The following is a 20,639-nucleotide window of genomic DNA, read 5'->3' as shown; positions in this document are numbered from 1 at the left end:
ACATGCTGTGCCTGTAGAATAGCATTAATAGTGCTGATTTAACTAGGCATAATGCCTATCTATAAAGAATGAGGAGGAATGCATTTGGATGCTAAGAATACATCCATCTCCTATAATGGTAGGGTTACTGAAGGCAAAGTTTGGTCATCAGCAGTGGGTTGGGAGAAGGATGCAGAAGGAGAAAGGAAGATGTATACCTTCACTAAGAGTGTAGTGCTTTTATACACTTCTACATCCCTAGAATGGAAGAAAATGCTCAATATCATATAAGAAGGCCTCTCTTAGTGTTCTGCACTGGGGACTCCAGGCGTTTTGATGGGTGGGCAGAGGTGGAGGGGCTGGATTGGGCTCTGGGTTATTTCAAAGCCAACAGGTAGGGGTGGGGCTGTCTGTTTGGCAGCATTTATATGTGGTCTTAAAGTACATTCCCAAGTGGAGACATTGACCTTTTCTTTAGATGAAGAACAAGGAAGTGATTGACAGATGGAAAACCTTTTGTGTGTGTGGCCAGTATATTGGAATGAATATGGGATCCCTAAGATTCAAATGTAGTGTGCCTGGGGTTTGTTTTAGAACCAAATCAGAAGTGCTCCTGATGACATGACAAAGTGTCAGTGGAAATGGAGGATTCCATAGGTCCACGGTCCCACTTGGTATTTGCCTAAAGTTTGAACCCAGGCACTCTGATTCCAGAACCTCTATTCTTAATCAGCTAAACTTCCATAAATTTAACTGCCTCTGAGTCTCTGGATTTGTGAACAAAAGGACGTACCAGCCTTTTGCAAAATAACCTGTCACAGGTGGAGGAGTCTTTTTTCTCTAAAATTTGCACTTAACCTCAATTATTCTGCAAGTTCAGATAGGCATGTCGCGAGATTGAGGGAATTTTCAATGTACTGGTTTAATCTGGAAGAATTCCATTAGACTATTTCTCTCCCCTCTAGTCTCCACTCACTTTCCCCATCTCACCATCTCTGTATCTTTTTAAAAAGACATTAATATGGCTAGAACACTTTAATTCCCAGATCTGCCATGTATTTGCACATGACTTTAAAGGGAGGGAATTCTCTAGCGATTCTCCTGTAAACATTTGTAAATTGCAGTGTCTACATGTGTAAATGGCAGGTAATGGCCATTGCTTGATGGGCTTTTAAAAAGCAGTGTGTTTGTATATGACTTCTGGCTTCCTTAGGTCAAAGAATTATATCAATTAAAACAGAAAGATTCTGACATAACACCAGTTATTACTGGGAAATAGAAGAACATGCCTACAGTAAGAACCATGGAGCTCAAAGGGCAAATGCATTCAATTAAGTGAAACTAATAAATTATTGGAAAACACTTTTCTAAAAGAAGAAAATGTCATATATATAAACAATAGCATTATTATTAACTTTAAAAAGATACAGAACGTCTCACGTTGCAGCCTATCAAAATCATCTTTCAAACATCTTATTCAGAAACAATGACCTACTACAATGTTTATTTAGAAACTGAAATTCCCAGTGCAGAATAAGCACTTACTTCATTGATGCAACTCTGGAAGCTTAAAAGGCATTATTAGATGGAGGTGGTGAAAGCAGCCTCCTGGCCTTCTCACAAATGAGATCAAGACATGCCCAGGAGAATTACCAGAAGTGCCCATGTCTGATCCGAGGGGGAAATTGACAGTAGATCATAATCTACATGGTAGACATATATTATTGAAAACATAGGCTTTATCGTATAGTATCATAGCCTATCATTTACTATTTTCATTTAGAATGGTAAATTATTATTATCATTTAGCCTAGCCCAGGGTAAGTGAAGTAAAAGTGATTATTAACAAATACATATAATTGAAGCTATTATTTTAGAACATTTACACTAAGGTATAAATGATAAGTTCAATATGTCATGAGGACATTTGCAGTCTAATAAAGGATCTTGTTAATCTGAATTCATTTCTAATTGGAGAAATCACAGCTTCTCTTCTCCTAGCAGCCACTCATTCCCCTCATCTCATCTGGGGGGTCAACCTCCTCCACATTTTGCTGCCTTGTGAACTAGTCCCGTACAGTGTAAAATGCAGAGAATCAGTACCATTTCTTAGCAGGAAGTCTCATGTCACCTAGACTTCTCTATCCTAACATCTTTACAAGTGACTTCATATCTCATGGGACTTGGTAAAGAGAGTCATTTTTGGAGGGAGAAGTGAATGTTGGCTCAAACCTAATAGATATTCAAAATCCAAGGAATTGTAGACCTGTGAGTACAGGGGATCACTTACGTACTATAAATTATCACAGTACCATGTAACCTCCAAGAGGCTTTGAGTTGTTTCCCCAGTGTAGGCAATAGATTTGCACAAGTGTTTGTTGAATGAATAACATATAAATCAACAAATAATCAGATTCTGTCGATTCATGTCAACTATCATTAAGGAACAGAGTAAAACAATTTGGTCTTTGCACAGGGCTTTAGCCTGGCTAAAATATCAAGAACAATGTAGCACTAAGCAATTACTCTAAAACATCACAATGGGATAGTTGACAGCTAGGAATCATGGTACAATCCTGTTTTTGAAAGTCAAATGGACAAGCTAAGTTTTTCAATCTGTATTCCCAAAATTGATTCCCCAAATTGGATCTCAAATCGATACTGAAATAGTGTTATCAGTTACACGGAGAAGTTTCAAGTATAACTCTAAGTCCAGTGGGAATCATCTATTTTATTTATTTTCAGTGTCTACAATTTTTTGCGTGTATATGATCTTTGGGAGAAAATAATATCTATTGCAAAGAGCTTGACTTTGTATATGAATTCTGTGCACGGAGATTGACTGCTACTGTGTCACCCGGGAGGCTCTGGCTAGGTGGCATTGAATTTGATCATAGAAGACAGAATCATATTTTAAAAAGAATTCTCCCAGCAGTTCAGTTACATAGCAGAGGTTTGCCCCTTTTCTTTTCAGTGCTGGCTACAAACACCACACTCCCCTTCAGGCTGTCGGAGCTCTTGGAAGTAGGTAGAGAAGGTGGGACAGAATAAAAGGATTGGACCCTATTGGAAGCTTGTGGGAAGACACCCAGTCCCTTTGACATGACTTGCAATGCTGTCTCATTTTCTAAACCCTCCCGAAAAAAACCTTACACGAATACAGCATTTTACAGACTTAACATGTAGCCACAGAAACGATCCCATTTAATCACAGTTGTAGCCCATTGGTTCTGCAAAGCAGCCAGGAAAACAATTATTGGGGACTCATCTATGGGGCAGGAAAGAAGTACAGCCAAGCTCAAACTCAGCTACTAAGTCAGGCTTGAACATGGGCCTGCCATCCTTTCCAGGACAGCACAGTGGTTTCACTGAGTCTTTGCAGCTTTGGGGAGCCAGGGACAGAGGGGGCTGCCTGATGGTGATGGCCTTTCTGGAGAGCCTTGGGAGAGGTCCAAGGCCGAGCACTTAGCCTCAGCACCTGCTGGACACGGACAAAATCACAGTTAAATGGAAGTAAAATCCCCTCTGGCTTGCTCCTGCCTTGTTTATGGTCTTCTCTCTGTTACTTTGGAGCTAATTATATGGTCTGCTGAGTGTCTCTGCTCCCAGACCTCGCGCTGTCCTCTCTCTGACCATTTGCCTGAGTGTTATCTCTGTCAGCAGACAGAGGTCAGCGAGAGAAGGCATCAGACTTTAATCAGCCTCCTCTCGCACTTGCTAGCACCAGTGGAGGAATCTTTACAGAATGTTTCATATTTGACTCCCAAGGATCTGGACATCCAGGGATTATTTATGGATTTCATTATTCACTTTATTTCATTCACTATAATTGTGAAGAGCTGAGGTTTGCCTACATTCCTAACACAATTTCAAGTTTGCAGAGGGGTCTTATGCCCTGAGGAACTGAACATATTCAGTTTATTATATCTATCCACGCAAACTATTCCGTGTTACAGAAGGATGCAAGAAACACTTGCGTAGGATTAGAGGGTAGGAAGGGTGAAAAGTTTTAAACTATAGGAACATCTCCCTTTGAATAATATTGCTATTTCTGAAAAGTTATTAAAAATTGGATTTATGCAAAACTGCAATGAGGTACCACCTCACACCGGTCAGAATGGCCATCATTAAAATATCTACAAATAACAAAGGTGTGGAGAAAAGGGAACCCTCTTACACTGTTGGTGAGAATGTAAATTGGTGCAGCCGCTATGGAAAACAGCATGGCGGTTCCTCAAAAAACTAAAACTAGGGTTGCCATATGATCCAGCAATCCCAGAACTGGGCATATATCTGGACAAAATTATAATTTAAAAAGATACATATTCCCCTATGTTCATAACAGCACTATTCACAATAGCCAAGACATGGAAACAACCTAAATGTCCATCAACAGACGAATGGATAAAGAAGATGTGGTACATATATACAGTGGAATACTACTCAGCCATAAAAAAAAATGAAATAATGTCATTTGCAGCAACGTGGATGGGCCTGGAGATTATTATATTAAGTGAAGTAAGTCAGAAAGAGAAAGACAATTACCATATGATATCACTTATATGTGGAATCTAAAATATGACACAAATGAACTTATCTATGAAACAGAAACAGACTGAGAGACATAGAGAACAGACTTGTGGTTGCCAAGGAGGAGGAGGGGTAGGGGAGGGATGGATTGGGAGTTTGGGATTAGCAGATGCAAACTATTATATATAGAATGGACAAACAACAAGGTCCTACTGTATAGAACAGGGAACTATATTCAATATTCTGTGATAAACCATAATGGAAAAGAATATGAAAAAGGATATATATATGTATAACTGAATCACTCTTCTGTACAGCAGAAATTACCACAACATTGTAAATCAACTATACTTCAAAAAAATGAACTTTTTAAAAAATGGGATTTATGAACATTTAGTTACATTTGAAATCCAACAGAGGAGTTGACAACTCAAGGTACCCCCTGCTATGAGCTCTTTTGCAGTTGCAAAGTATTTTTGTGAAGAAATAATTCCCTCCCCATTTGTCTTTTTTATGAACTTGAATTTGAATCTATCAAGTTGTCTTAAAACACCTGTATAGCTAAATCTGCCAAGATGCTTTTCATTGACTACCTGGTAGATGAATGAACGCATCCTCTTGTGGGAACATGAGAAGCTGGTTGGCTGTTTCCACGTTCAAAGGTGAGAAGTGCCTATCATAAATCGGACATAAGGTTTTTAATGGGCCACACCTGGTTAGGTTCCTACAGTTTTTGAACACTCATTCTCTGCCTATGGGAGAAAAGCAAATGGACAAGTTTATACAGCCAGATTTAGAAGCTTCTGCTTTATGTAATGTTAAATCTATTGGTTATCATGTTTACATATATTTGGATAAGAGAGACCTATTTGTTTTTAAGTTTCTAAATATAATATCTTTGCAAATACTTTAATCACTTACCTAGGGAATTTTCATTAGGCCCAAATAGTTATATAAGATAGTTATAAGATAGTTATATCTCATTTTCATTCATAAGTTACATACTCTTTTCTGCTCTTTAGGCCTCATCTTTACTCTCCTAGCTACAGAAAAAAACTAGTGCTTTTAGCTCCCATTTTCCAGATAATTGCTGTCTTTGCTGTCCTTTGTGCAAATGGCTTCAGAGTTCCAACACAAACATATAGCACCATGAAAAATAAGCCAAAAAATTTGTAAGGGTTTACGGTAGAGTAAATCTGATTTTCCCCAGAGTTTTCGTTTCTCCTGGCCCACCGCCTATCATCTGAATATTCTAGCCCTGGACACAAAGGAAAGAGCTTGTTCTTTAGCCTGGTTTGTTCCATTTACTGTCAGAGATGATAGCAATGAGAATAATGGCGTTAAGCCTTGTTGCCAAGTCCCTTGGTTCACGACTGTTCCCTGGCATTGGTATTCATTCCCATCTTTGCAACTAAGATGAGAGGTCATACATTGGTTACATGCTTAGTCATCCTTAGAAGCAGCCCTGGAAGTGCTTTTGGTTGTGCTTCAACTTTAAGAAGGCCAGGGTCTCCATAAGGAGAGCCATGGAAGCCGATTTCATTGGTGGCCACTGCATTTTAGCCGTAGCGTTGCTTGTTTCTAGCTTCAAACTATCAAAAGTGGTCTGTTAATAGGCAAATAAAGTCTCAAGAAGCTTCCTGTTCTATTGCAGGCATCTCCTGAGGCCACCTTGTTAAAGAATTTACTTTCATAATCAGTTTCTCAGAATCAATATTTCTTTTCCTGTTTCCCTCCACTTGGACATAATGTGATTAGAACAAAGAACACTCATGCTTTGGGACATACCAGAATTTTTGCTAAAGAAACACTGTCCAGCTGTCCTTCTCTCACATGTGAACTCAGCTGTCCTCTTTCCACGTAGACATGGCAATGGCTGTGAGAGCGGGGGAGTTCAACCCAGCAGGCTTGGGACTGGGGCTCTAGGGGAAGTAAACATGCCCCCATCTTCTCGGAGGGGCCTCGAGAAGGGAAAACTTGTACCAAGATCTTTGTTGATTCATATTTGCTGTACCAGCAACATGCTTCATCTTGCTCATCTCTCCCTAGAGGCTGTCCTTGGGAGACAGTGGCATTTCGTAGTAAGTGTGTCCTATTCTGGGTCATTCAAAGGGATATTTGGATTTATCTAATGTCAGTGAATAATGCAGCAGTACATAAGGTTTTTCCCTTTGTTAGGAAATGGAGGGCATTTTCTAAGGCTTTCTATCTCTAATTCCTCAACCAGTAGGAAAGGATTAATACTTGAAAATATTTGCATTGGATGACGAAGTAAGACAAATTGTTCATAGCCGCCCATGTTAGAAAGAGAGGGATTTAACAAGACAAGCAATCAGAGGCTGAATTGAACGGCTAAAAGGTCTCTGTCCCTTTCTAGAATAATCAGAGGTTTGAATGAGGCACAAACTGGAAAAATCGCTGTTAGTTTTATAAGTGCAAGTAAAAAAAGCTATCAAAAAATGTATGGCCAAGTTCCCCCCACCCCCCCAAAAAAGATGCAACATTTCTTTGAGTAGATTTTGTGAACACTGGTATAGTGAATCTTGACAAAAACTGTGAAGTATGCAATTAAGCTGGAAAAGGATTGATGGCAGGATATTTTAAAGCTGTATTCCCCTCCCCACAGCATAACTCAAAGATGTTTTCAGTTTTTTTCCTTCCTTTTATAAACTCAAACTCCTAATTGAAAAACAGTCTGTGTTATTCGATATGAATGAAATAATTATATTTGCATCAGGTGTAGGGTTGGGTTGCTTTGGACAGTTTTAAAAGATTCTCCTCCTTAGTCCTTATTTATTTGCTCCCCGAAGGATTTCTGTATCTCTTTGGGAAAACCACACAGTAGCAGCAATAATCTTATTTACAAAGAGGGCAATAGGGCACAGGGTTGGAGGCCCCAAGGGCTGGAGTTCAATATCGTCCCTGTCATCCTGAGATCAGAGGGTTTGCCCCAGCCCAGGTGACTAACGACCAGGAACACTCTGTGACTGATGACCGCTCTGTTTGGGGAGCTAATTGATGCCCCTCAGTTCCTAGTGAATAATGCTCTTTCTAGCAGTGACAGTAATGTCATCAGGAGGGAAACTATGTGGCCGGCTAATGAGGAAACAGGATACAGAGCGCCCCCCCCTCCCACCGCCCCTCCCCAGCCCTGGGTGCTCTACTGGGCCAAGCAGGAAGTCATACTTTTACATATATATGCAATGCTTTGTAAAAAATCTCTTTGAACCAGCAGAACTAGGGGAAAAGCTACCTAAATTCTGATCTTTTTTGACTACGATTATGAATCTGCTCAGGTCTCTGTAAATCACAGTGAGGTGCACAAAGAACGATGAAATCTCCTTAGCATCTGTGGCCCTTGGTGGTCTGGCCCTCATCCTCATTACTCTCCTATGGGTATCACATCCCATCAGTCACATCAGTCTATGTGTCATTCTCTGGACATATCATGTTCTCTTAAATCTCTCACCTGTCTCTCCCACCTTACCCTTATTTTTCTCCCTATAACATCTTTTATCTCTATTTTTTCCCTTTTCTTTTTTTCCTGGCTAGCTCCCTCTTGGTCTTCAATGTTCAGTTCAGGTATTACTTCTTCCTAAGTCAGTTTCTTGTGCCCTTTCTGGTTTCCCATGGCCTTGTCTATTTTAGCATTTGTTGCATTGCACTGAGATTATCTGTTTAAGTGTTCACCTTCTTTCATTAGATTTTAAGTAATCTGAGGACTTGCCGTGGTAGATACTCAATAAATGTTGCTTGAATTGAACAAAATAAATGCACAGTACAGTTTGCTAAATGGAGACTGGCTTAAGGCTATCAACTCAGTAATGTAGTAGCTAAGAGCAAATCTCAACTCTACCACTTACTGGCTGTGTGACCTTGGGCAGGTTACTGTCTGTCAAATGGGGATAATGAAGCTTCACAGACTGGTTGAGAGGTTTAAATGAGATGCTGCATCTCCAAATCAATGAGATAATGCTAACCATTATTGTTAGTGCTAAGTACAACATAGGTTCTCAGTGAATACTTGCTATATTGTATTTTACAATTTTAACAAATTATATTTCATTGACTAGTAGAGTATTATTTCCTAGATGCCTTGTTCTATATACAACTTAAAAATAAAGCACATTTTTTTTTAATTTTAAGAGAATTAAAGTGAAAACTTTGTGGTAGGAAGTGGCCAAAGAGGTGGGAAAATAGCTATTCTAAGTGAGATCAGGAATATATTTGTAGCACCCTGCTCAGGGGATAAAATAAATCAAACTTCTCAGCCACTGTTTCAGATACCCAAGGTGAGTGATGATTATACTAGACAGGTGATGAAGAACACGGATTTAATTTATTTTGACATCCAGAATGGGTTTGATAAGGTTTCCAATTGCTGCTGTCTGGAGAATGAAGGAGGGAAAATGCAGGTACCTGGTTAGAACCGTGCACCTCATCACATCCCATGTAACCCTGCAATGTTGTCGGGGGGAAAGATCCCGAGCTGGGAGCCCAAGGACCCGGGTTTGAGCTCCAGAGATTCAACTCACTACTAACTATCCATGTAAACTTGGGCAAGATCCACACCTACATATGTGGAAATGTGCTGTAAAACACAAGAACTTTGGGCGTTATTTGTAGTAGGCATTCCGGTAAGAAAAGGTAAGTTTCCATCTTTGCATTTCCTAGTGCAGGGGAAGTTTTTGATACATACTTGTGGAATATATGGCTTTAAATAAATAATGGATGAATGAGTGGAGGCACTGTGGTTTAATAAAATTAATATGGGCTTTGGAATCAAGAAGGCCTGGGTTCTAAGCTTAACTATGTGGTCTTTACCTGACTGAGCTTTTGTCTCACCTATAATATGAAGATAATGACACCTACATGATAGCGCTGCTGAGGAGATATATATATATATATATATATATATATATATATATATATATATACACATACACATCTATACACACACACACTGATATATATGTATATATGTATCTATACGTATATATATATATGGTGCCCATATAAAGTGCTGGTACGATGCCTGTCACTCATAGACACAACAGAATATAGCTTCTTTATTCCTGATTATTAACTAAAGCAGCAATCCCCAACCTTTTTGGCACCAGGGACCAGTTTCGTGCAAAACAATTTTTCCACGGACGGTGGCAGGGGGTGATGCTTTAGGCAGTAATGCGATGATTGGGAGCGATGGAGAGCAGCAGATGAACCTTGGCTCGCTCGCCAGCCCGCCACTCACCTCCTGCTGTGCGACCCGGTTCCTAACAGGCCGCGGACCGGTAGCGGTCCGCTGCCTGGGGGTTGGGGAACCCTGAGCTAAAGGACTGGTATAGACATTGACTGAATAAGATAAAATGAATTATTTGAACACGGGTTAATTCCAATACTTACACTGGTGTAGCCCTTCATAGTTTTCAAAGCTCTTCAGAACGCTTTACATCATCTGATGCTACTGATATTTTCAGAACTGGCATTTTTACTGATGAGAAAAGCAAGTCAGAGTTGTAGCTTGTCCAAGGCCAAATAGCTAGAAAGTGACTGATCCAGAACTACATCCTGGGTCTAATAATTTCTTCTCCAGTGTTCTCACCAGCACGATAGCTGCCTCTGTCAGTCAAAGCTGGGTATCTTTGACATCTGTCATGATTCTGATGTTAGCCGAAAAGATTGTGTGCTAGGTAGTAAACATTTAAACATTTTCAAATGGATCAGGCTTACCCAAAGATGTGAACAATTCTGTTATTGTTATTATTAAAATAAACAACTGAAGTGCTGCATTAGTCATCTAATTTCTTAGAGTTAAAAGAAAAATTATTCCATTGCTCTACAAATATTTGCACATCCATGTTCAAAGCAATGAATAAGGTGCTGCAGTTAGTACTGGGGAATCGCAGAATTTCATTTGGCTCTTAATCCAAGACTGCAACTGTATACTTTAATTACTCATCCCATTTGTCATTCCTTCCTGTCAATCTCTTTCCCTTTGGGTATGTCACAGGGAACTATATATCTTATAATCCTCTATATTCATTACTCAGCCTTACCCAGAAACTTGTGAAGTAGTTCACAAGTAGCCCAACCTGTATTTTTGAGATGTTCAGAGACCCACCCATTCTGCACATTTCATCACCTCCTAAACCAATCAGATATGTACACTCCAAATTTCCCTTACCAGCATTCCAGGGACAAGGAGTTGAAGAACAAAGATAATGTGTACTTCTCACCTTCTATATTCCAAGACTGTACTAAGAACTTCACATGTTATCACCTTCAAACCAGGAGAAACACTTACCATAGAATATTCTAAAGAGGATGGTGAAATTTTTCCAGTTGGAACCATCTGGGGGCATACCATGGCACTTCTTGCATATCTCAATTGGTTTTCTGTTTCTACATCATTCTTAATGTATATTTCAATATAGATGGCAACACGTATTACTGATTGGGATCAGTTTTGAGTTTCAAGATGCTTATGAAGATATTGAAATAAGTATCTTATTCCCTTCAAACCGCAGTATAAAATTTAAGAAATAAGAACACATGTCATTTGCTCTTTGTTAGAAGCATTTAGCTCATGCAGTTAACTACAATGTTTAATAAAAGAAGAAGAATGAAGAGTTTTAATTATAGCTCTTAAAAAAATAAAGATAATCTATTTTCAAATATTTGCCAATTCATCATTTGAAAAATTTAAACTCTTCTTTCAAAATTGACTACAAATATACTTTAGACAGTAATATTGTGTAAACTTAATTGTAATGCTTTTTTATTGATACTTCATTATAAAAATTTCAAAATATTTTCTCTTACTGTTCAGATAAAAATTTATGTTTTTATAAGTTAAGGTGAAAAGTAATTATCTTTTTCACATGGTTCCAAATATATGATGTTATAAATTCTGTAGATTTATATATTCTACTAAGTCTGCTATGTTCCAACTTAATTTATACATTGCGAATAGTACATTTGCTTTAATTTACTTCAAAATCATTAAACGCTTTAATTAAATAATGATGTAAAAGGTATGGCAGGCTTTTGTCCTTTATTATGTAAATGATGGCTTTTTGCATGTATTTCCTATGTTAAAAATTAATATATTAATCCAATCTATCCCCATTTCTCAAATAAAGTCTTCATTGCTTTTGGGGAACAATTCAATCTTTTAGAATTTAAACCCCAAGTGTTTTAACATCAGACTGTGAAATAAGGCAGAATTCAAAGACACTGTATGTTCTTTGTGATAATCTAGAATTTTTATTCGATTCCAGGTAACTTTGGACAATAGACATGATGGGATGTTTTCTCTTTGAATAAATAACAATTTAACTACATCATTGAACTAAAATATAGCGTGGGCTTAATACATTGTAAATATTACATTAGTACTACTTCACTATAGTAATCTAATGACTGAAGCTACATTGAATAACAATCTTACTAGTACTCGTGTACAAAGTTTTATTACTAACAAAGATATTGCAGCGGTTGCAAGGATGTTACCAGCTCAACAAACATCTAACAATACAATATTCTTCTAAGAGGAAAAGTAATCATGTTTGATTTACAGACAATAAAGAGCTTTGTTTTCCACTTGAAACACTGGAAATAAGAATCCAGATCATCTGGTATCTTAATTCATATTATTACAAGGAAAGGTTTCCTGTCTTGAGCACTCTGGAGCCTCAGCAGGCCTACTACACTAAGTTTACGTGAAGATAGCTTTTAGGATGCCACAGCAATGTAAAGAAACTCTCTTATCTGAAAATTACTGATTTGTAGGCCACTGCTTAAACATCTGACCTTTTAAAAACCTATTTACATACATTCAGCCCAAACCAGTAGATAAAATGTTTGGTCTATATTACAATAGGCATTGTTAACATTTCATCAGAAGGCCAGTGCAAGACAATTGTCAATAGCCATTGCCCAGCATTTAGGAGATTTTAAAATATCATACAAATATACAGTTAGAACGTGAGAAATCTAATTTTGCTCATGATATTGGTGGTCTCTTTTACAGACATGGGATGGCAGAAATCAATCAACAGGACAGTAAGTAGAATGCCACTCATCAAGGGCCCAAATTCTCATCTGGAGGTTGGGCCTGTCTCCTGCAATGTGGGTTTAGACGGCCAAAATTCCATGCCACTTAATGCCACATAGACCTGACTCAGAGTGACGGGAGGCTTGGGAATCATCTCAAGTGTAGGCATATGTCTGTAGCTTCTTCCAGATCTGTGTTTCTTTTACATTTATTTCATACGTAGTGGAAAATTAGGGGTTCTTGGAGACAGCTCTCCTTTTCTAAATAAAACTGTTAGTCTGGGATTGAAAGGTTCATCATTACTCTGAAGAAATTGAGCAGGTTGGCATTTGGCTCTATCTAAAGACACGTATGATGGTGAAATGCATGATCAGGACACATATGTCAGCCTCAGAGGAAAGTAGATAACTCTGAAGGTAGACCTTATAAAGCTTACTGCAATCTAAATTATATTTAAATCAATGGGTCTCATTAAGGGACTAATTAATGAATGATACTATTGAATAATAATTCTAATGAGTATATTCACTGGGGAGAACATTTGAGTCACTTGGGTTAGGAAATGATATTAAAAGTATCAGAGTGAATCAAACTCATTTAAATGTTTTAAAATGAAGAAGGTGTAACACATACATGATGATATTTCACAGATATTTCTTAGAATATCAATAAGCACCAAGTTTAGTGCTGTCAGCCCCATTGTCCCTTAATTTATTATATATGATTGAGATCTTATAAGCACAACACACTATAAAATCTACATTGCATACACACAAATACAGTTTCAAAAATGAATCCTGGAATTTTTCTACCAATAACAAGAATTTCATCTTCACCAGGTCTTCATAGCTGTGAGAAGAGCATTGGTACTGCCTAGTGAGCTCTGAGATGTGTGGATTAATCTTCAGGGTAATTTAGAACAAAAGAGTGGCAATTCTTCAATGGAAACTAGACCCTGGTGAGTTTTTTCATAAATAATCTTTTCTCCTTCTAAAGAGATCTTATTAATCCTCTAGCACACTGAGCATATCATCTGCATATCACAGGGAGGTAAAGTAAAGCAACCAGCGGGCAGATTCGAGCTGTACAGACAATTAAAAGCATCTCAGCTTGACCCACAAGCCACATTCAACCTTACACTGCAAGAATAGACATTGCCCCATCAGGCTGCTTGGGTACCACATAGCTAGCAATCACCAGATAAATGCTAGCTCTCTGCTTTACATCAGGCTATGCAGGCCTCCTGGTCCTGCAAAAGCCATGCTTTATCTGTTTAGGGAGAAGATAGTTTGTAAGTAAAATTTGTCAGAGTCAGGTGGCTTCTTAAGCATTACCAGTGCTTACTGGGAAAGGGCCTAATTCAGAGCACCCATGGCACCATTAAGGAGTATGAAACTGGGGCGTAAGAAGAAAGCAAGCCATGCTCATCTTTATGCTTTAGCACCTCTTGCTAATCAGGAACAGAGGAGAGGCCTCTTCTTTAAAGAGCTCAAACCTATACAGACAAAGCTGGGTGCTGGGTTGTCACCAAGGGCATCTGCACAAAGCACAGAAGCAGCCATATGACATCCAGGCCTCAATCACGAGCGTGTCAGCTTCTCACTGCCCTTTTCTGTCTCACCCACTGTCTGATAGGCCTTCTTACCACATAAGCCGGATCTGGTAGTCCCACTGCAGTGAGCAAAGTATAGTGCTACTCAAACTGGGATCACGCTGCCTACACACACAACTAAAATATGTTACCACTGGAGGGTTTTATTTTAGAGCTACTTCCCTTACAATGACTTACATCTCCATGTAACTTACATCTCAATATTAGGTGCTCAGAAACCAAACATTTCCCGACATGAACACTGTAAACACAGACCTTGACCTGAAGGTTTATTATAGATGATTCCTTGCTAAACGCTGGTCTTATGAAATACCTAAAGGTCAGTTTAGTACTACTTGACCCAATTTCAAAGGGGGAGGGTTCTGAAGGCTTCTGGTCAGTATTTTTATCAACTAGATTTCCGGAAGAACTCAATTTTAGAAACTGAATTCATGTGCAAGAGTGCAGCAAGGGGAACAGCTTACACGTGGTCACAGTTTTCTCACTTTAGGACATTACTAGAACAGTTACAGGATAGAAACACACACACATTTATATTCACACTCACACACAGTATAATTTTACTGATCCAGACAATACTTCTTTTCAATTAAGAAAAAATGAAGACTGTTGTTTGGCCACCCAGGCATGAAATCTACTTAAACCTGGAATATAAGGATGCAATACTCTTCAAGAAAACAGCAATTGCACAGTGATAACAACATACATTAAGATTGACACATGCTGTCCTAAGAGGTCCAGTAAGAGCTAAAGTCTAACAAAAGTCGGAGATGCCAGCCAAAGTCAATATGCAGTCTCTCTTCTGTTCTGATTGTAATCCATCACCCAACAGAACAGCTATAGTCCAGAAGATAATACAAGTCCTCGTATGAAAATGCAGGACTAAGAAATTTTTAAGTGTCAGTGAATTCTGCTCAAGACTTTGGACAGTCTTCAAATTCTTCTTGTTGGATTAACAGAAAAATAAACCTTTATGGTTATTTCAATGTCAAATTTAAATAGAGATATTTGAAAAAAATATTAAGGTTTCTAAAGTTATATCATGGGCAATAATGTTTTAAAAAGTGGTCTCATTGGCATATATCCACTGCTTATGTGCCATTGTTCTTGTAGAAGCCCACCTTGCAGTTTTGCTGGACTAGACAAATATAAATAACACATGGTAAACACTGATACACATCTCACAGGACACACTACATTTTACAAAATAGCTCTACTTTAGTACTATAACTGTTGTAAAAATGGACATCTTTGATTACTTCCGGACAAGTACATTTCACATTATAATGAAAGTTGTGATTACAAAGGCATTACTCATTTGATGGCCTTTTTCTATGGGTATTTGGGCTTCCAATTGTGTAGCCAAAGGTTCTCTCCTATTTCACTGAGACTTTGAAGGACCTTCCAGTCCCTTAAACAACAGGCTTTCTTCACCGTAAACCCCCGGAGAACTGAGTTTGAGGACCTACACTATGGAAACGTCAGAGAACTGAAAACTGATCACGGTGACAATCACCTTTTCACTGAGCGTGGTCAACTTAAAAAAATATAACCGATGAGACGACAGACTCTTCTGGGTTTTTGAGCTTTTAAAAAAAAGAGGAGAGAGAAAGAGAGAATTTCTTTTCCTGTGCTGCCAGGGACGCGTCTGGCTCACAGAGCCTCGGCAGATGTGTCCGTGGACACAGACATGGTCACCTTGGCGATCTTGACCGTGCTCTTGATGCAGCTCTCCGCGGCCCTGTGGACGCTGGCTGCATTGTTGGCGTGTTTGTGCAGGCAGTCCGAGTCCCCCATGCTGTTATCGAGAGGCTGCGCAGTGCCTTCGCACGAGGGGAACATGCTCCGGAAAGCATGTCTCAGGTCCTTGCTCCGCAGAGCATAGATGATGGGGTTCACGGTGGAATTCAGCAGGCAGAGCATGCTGCAGAACGCAAACACTGTCTTAATGAGCTTGTTCATCTTCCCAAAGACATCGTACACCATGATCGCGAGCAGAGGGCCCCAGCAGATGATCAAAACCACCAGGATCAGGACCAGGGTCTTGGCCAGCCTAATGTCCATGCGGGCTTGGTCCGGCCGGGTCACCTGCACCTTGCCGTCCTCGGACGTGTGGATGATGATGCTCTTCTGGGTACCGCGCTGGATCATGCGGACGGCGTGGCTATGCGCCTTCCAGAGGATGTACATGTAGGCGTACACGATGAACAGCAGCAGCACGCTGGTGACCCCAATCCAGAACATCAGGTAGGTCTCGTCGATGAGAGGGAAAATGTCTGAGCACACGGATTGCAGTTTCTTGCAGTTCCAGCCCAGGAGAGGCAGCACGGCGATCACAATTGCGATGGTCCACATCAGGCAAAACGCCACCACGGCCTTGGGCCGGGTGACGATCCTCTTATAGGCCAGGGGCCTGTGAATAGATATGTACCTGTCGATGGCCGTGAGGAACAGGCTGCCGACGGAGGCCGTGAACGAGGCTGTGACCCCACCCAGTTTGAACAGAAACACGTTGGGGCTGTCTTTGCGGTGGAACACGTGGAAGTCGACGAAGCTGTAGACGAAGATGACGCTCCCCAGGAGGTCCGCCACGGCCAGGCTGCCGATGAAGTGGTAAGAAGGCCGACAGCGGAGGCTGCGGGAGTGCAGGATGACGCACAGCACCAGCAGGTTCTCCAGGACCGTAAAGGTGCCCAGCGTGAGGGACAGCACGGCGATGGCCAGCTGCTGGCTGGGGTTCAGAATCATGAAGCACTCCATGTCCATAAAGTTCTCCCCGCACTGAATGTTCTCGTCGTTCTCCTTGTAGGAGGACAGAGACTTGTTGTAAAACTCGGTGAGGTTCACCTGGTCTGCTGGGACTAACTGGGGGTGGTCTCCCGCAGTCATCTTTTCTTGGAAGGGACTCCCCCTGAAGGAAGTTAAAGGAAATTTCTGCGGGAAGTACCCTAATTTGGATGCCATGTCGCCTTTGATGTCTTCGTACTGAATGTCATTGGCACCCACGTAGAGGAGGTCTGTGGTGATGGTTCGGAAGGTGGTATCGGCAAGGCCATCGAGGATGGACTTCATCCCCTCTGTCTTTGATTAGGCCACACTCACAATGACTGAGAAAGAGCCCCGCCGCAGGAAACCCTGATGGGAGGGAAAACAGATAAGCTGAATGGGGCGAGAACAGGCAGAATAAAAACACACGAACCGCCCCCCCCCTCCAGAAAAAAACGATGGTAAACATCCCTAATATGTCCCCTTGTGTTATTTCATTCCTGTCTCTGAACATAGGTAAAATCCTTGTCCGATTCTGTCAACAAAATGAGTCGATCCTTCAGTTAAAGAAAAGCTTCCCAGGGAATTCCCTGGTGGTCCAGTGGTTAGGACTCCACACTTTCACTATCGAGGGCATGGGTTCAGATCCCTGGTCACGGAACTAAGATTCTGCAAGCCACACAGAGCAGCGAAAAAATAAATAAATAAAACAAAGCCACGCATTTGATCAATGTACAGAAAAATATACCATAATAAAAATAAAAACACAATTAAGATTAAAAAAAGAAAAAAAAAAAACAAGAAAAGCTGTCAAAAGTTGGTGAGGTAGGGCACACACCCAACACATCTATTTCTTTCATTATTTAAGCTCTCTGGACTTGAGTTGCTGTGTGAGGCCCGCGTGGACCTCCAGGGTCTGGTGGTCAAGTGAAAGCAATGCGTCTTGGGTGTGGCTGTGTTAGGGAGTGTTTGCCACCTGGCTTCTACTATTACACACACACACACACACACACACACACACACACACACACAGTCCTGATGCTGGTGGGGAAAGCAACCACATGTCACACAATCTCTGCTCTTAAAGACTCTACTGCCTTGTCACATGCCTTGTCACACAGGTAAGACTGAGCATATAAGACAACCAAAGAACAAGAGAGTGTGGAGTCAAGGACAGAGTCGTGCGGCCTGTGTGTTGAGCATGAAGGCGGAGGAGGACGTTGCTGGGAACTATAGGAAGCAAGTGACCTTAATGGGAAGATCCAGGCTCTAGCCCTGACTCCATCAGGCAAGTTCCCTCACCCAGAGAAGATGTTTGAACTGAGCCATGGCTGAGGTGAACTTCTAGAATGTCTACGCCAGCCAAGAAAAATGTTACGAAGGGTAAATTTGCACTGAGGCTCCCAGGAAGACCAAGATCTTTAACACTGGAAAGTAGTGACAATGGACAGTGCTTCCAGACAGCAACTTCCATGAGCGGTGAGGTGACACCAGCACACACTGGAGGATGGGAGAAAGACCTGATCATCCAAGCCTTTCCAGGTGGATGGCACTGGAAATAAGGATGGCTGAGAGGAGCGGCCGGATTTTCAGGGCTCTTCAATTCTCAGCAAGGCAATTTGGCTCTGTTTCAAAATAAATGGCCAGAGAATTGGTGCTCCTATTTATAAATATTTGTTTAAAATGTGGCTATTGGGCTCTTTAGCTTATATATTAGAAATACTGAGGGCAGTCCAAGATGGCGGTGTAGAAAGATCCTGAACCCCTTCCTCCCGGAGGCCCACCTAATCTACAGATACAAATGGAACAATTCCCTCTGAAAAAGACTTGAAAACCAGCTGAATGGCACTTCACAACAGACGATAAAAGGGCCACATCAAGACATGTGGGAGAGGCAAATCATGATGTCGTATACCTGAAACTAAGACAATGTTCAATGTCAATGATCTCAGTATAAATAAATAAAGAAGAAATATTAGAAGTATGGAGTGATATCTACAATCATTTTAAAAATCATAAAAGCCAATATTTTACTCACTAATTGTCTTTTTGTTGTTCCTAAACATATCACACTGTATTGGGAGGGAGAAAGATAGGCATTAGCTTGGATCCAATTAAAATGTTCTGAATCCTCCTGCTAAAATACAGAGATCCCACCTATCTGAATTAATAATTCATTTATTCATCCATTCAACAAATTGTAGCACACCCACTATGTGCCAGGCACTGTACTAGGCACTAAGAACAGAACGGTATCTGGAAAGAGCCCCTGACCACATGGAGTTCAGTGTAGCAGAGGAGACAGGCTGAGCCTGTAAGTATGAGAAAGCATTGTGACAGCTACAGTCGGGGACATACAGGATGCTATGGGAGCAGCAGTCTGGGGGTTGAAGGCGGCTTCCCCAAGGAAAGGATGTTTATGCCAAGAGTATGTAGAATTAATGTAGGTGGAGGCAGGACACGGAGACACAGAAAAAAATTTTTAATGAATACCTGAAGTGTCATGATGTGGTTTTCGTTCTGTTTGTCTAGTAGTTGGGAATAGGCACAACATGCTAAATGTGGCCCAACTTCCCACATTCTGCCACCTCTAAGTCCAGGCCACCACCACTGCTCACCAGAACCCGAGTACCAGCCATGTGGCCAGTTTTCCTGCCTTTCTCTGGACTGATCCCCTTTTGATCACTTGCCAAATAAATAGCTGCTGCCGTGATCTTCATAAAAGAGGCGGCTGATTACGTGACTCCCCTAGTTCAGCCTCTTTGCCCTGAAGACCAAGGTCAAGTTCATTCACGAGGTTTCCCTTTCAGGCCCATGCTCTCCAGACCATCCCACGCAGCTCTTCTCTCTGCCATCTGTGTCAGCCCAGCTGAGGGCCTTTCAGATCTGACCCTCACTCCCTTGTGCCCAGAGCTCTCCACATTCTGTTCTCCCTGAGCAGGAAAGCTCTCTACCTCCATCCCCACACCCATAGGATGAAGTCCAGTAAAAGGCTTCCTTCCCAGGGTGGTCTAGCCCCTGCCTGTCTCTCCATCCCTCCTCTCACCATTCGTGGACTTGCCACTATACCAGATAATTCAGTTCCATGAACACACCAAATCCATTGCTTTTCAACTTGGTGCTTTTCACACTCCTCTGAGCAAACACCCTTTCCCTTCCTCCACCTGGTCAACTCCTTCCCCTCAGTTTGATGTAGCTCCCCTGCTCCCACCATACCCTCTTTGGGGCTCCTAGAATATCCAGATAGAGTTCTACCATGGTGTCCATGGTGTTTACTAAATATTCTAATATTTCTCCGTGTTTGCATCTGTTTTGCCCCTCCCTCCCACCCACTAGGTAGTAAGCTCACTGAGGGAAGGAATTTTATTTATCTTAGTGTTTATTCATAGCATTTAATGTAATGCCTAGTGTATAGAAGGGGGCCCTACATAAGCTGGTTGATTGAATATATGTATTTCAAAAGAGAAAAAAAATCCCTTTCCTTTTCAAGGTGGGGGAGGGATTCACCCAATCATAATGGGAATAAATAAGCATGTAGCTTGAATCAGGGTATTTATCCTAAATAGCTGCCCGATCCATTCGCGCTAGAAAAATGCTCTATTTAGATGAGGTAACTGACATTGTAAATGAAAGCTGCCTGTGCAATGATTACCTAGCCTAAATACTCATGGAATGAGCCACATGACACAGGCAACT

The 20,639-nt window shown here is 40.8% G+C and overlaps 1 protein-coding gene across 1 annotated transcript; it reads right to left on the bottom strand.

The window, feature by feature from the left end:
- Positions 1 to 15,830: 15,830 nt before the first annotated feature.
- Positions 15,831 to 17,249, bottom strand: CNR1 (cannabinoid receptor 1). The gene is made up of 2 exons (XM_059942053.1): positions 17,164 to 17,249; positions 15,831 to 17,088 (listed from the first exon to the last, which is right to left on the bottom strand). Exons 1-2 carry the CDS (start codon positions 17,247 to 17,249, stop codon positions 15,831 to 15,833), a joined length of 1,344 nt encoding a protein of 447 aa, XP_059798036.1.
- Positions 17,250 to 20,639: the final 3,390 nt, after the last annotated feature.

This window comes from Balaenoptera ricei, chromosome 12 (assembly GCF_028023285.1).
Source record: "Balaenoptera ricei isolate mBalRic1 chromosome 12, mBalRic1.hap2, whole genome shotgun sequence".
Lineage (NCBI taxonomy): Eukaryota > Metazoa > Chordata > Mammalia > Artiodactyla > Balaenopteridae > Balaenoptera > Balaenoptera ricei.
This window is presented reverse-complemented; position numbering and strand designations above follow the sequence as displayed.

Coding starts and splice junctions, on each gene's coding strand:
- CNR1 (XM_059942053.1), bottom strand. CDS start 17,249: ATGAAGTCCATCCTCGATGGCCTTGCCGATACCACCTTCCGAACCATC. Junction 17,089..17,163: donor GTGGGTGCCAATGACATTCA/GTACGAAGACAT, acceptor AACTTCCTTCAG/GGGGAGTCCCTTCCAAGAAA.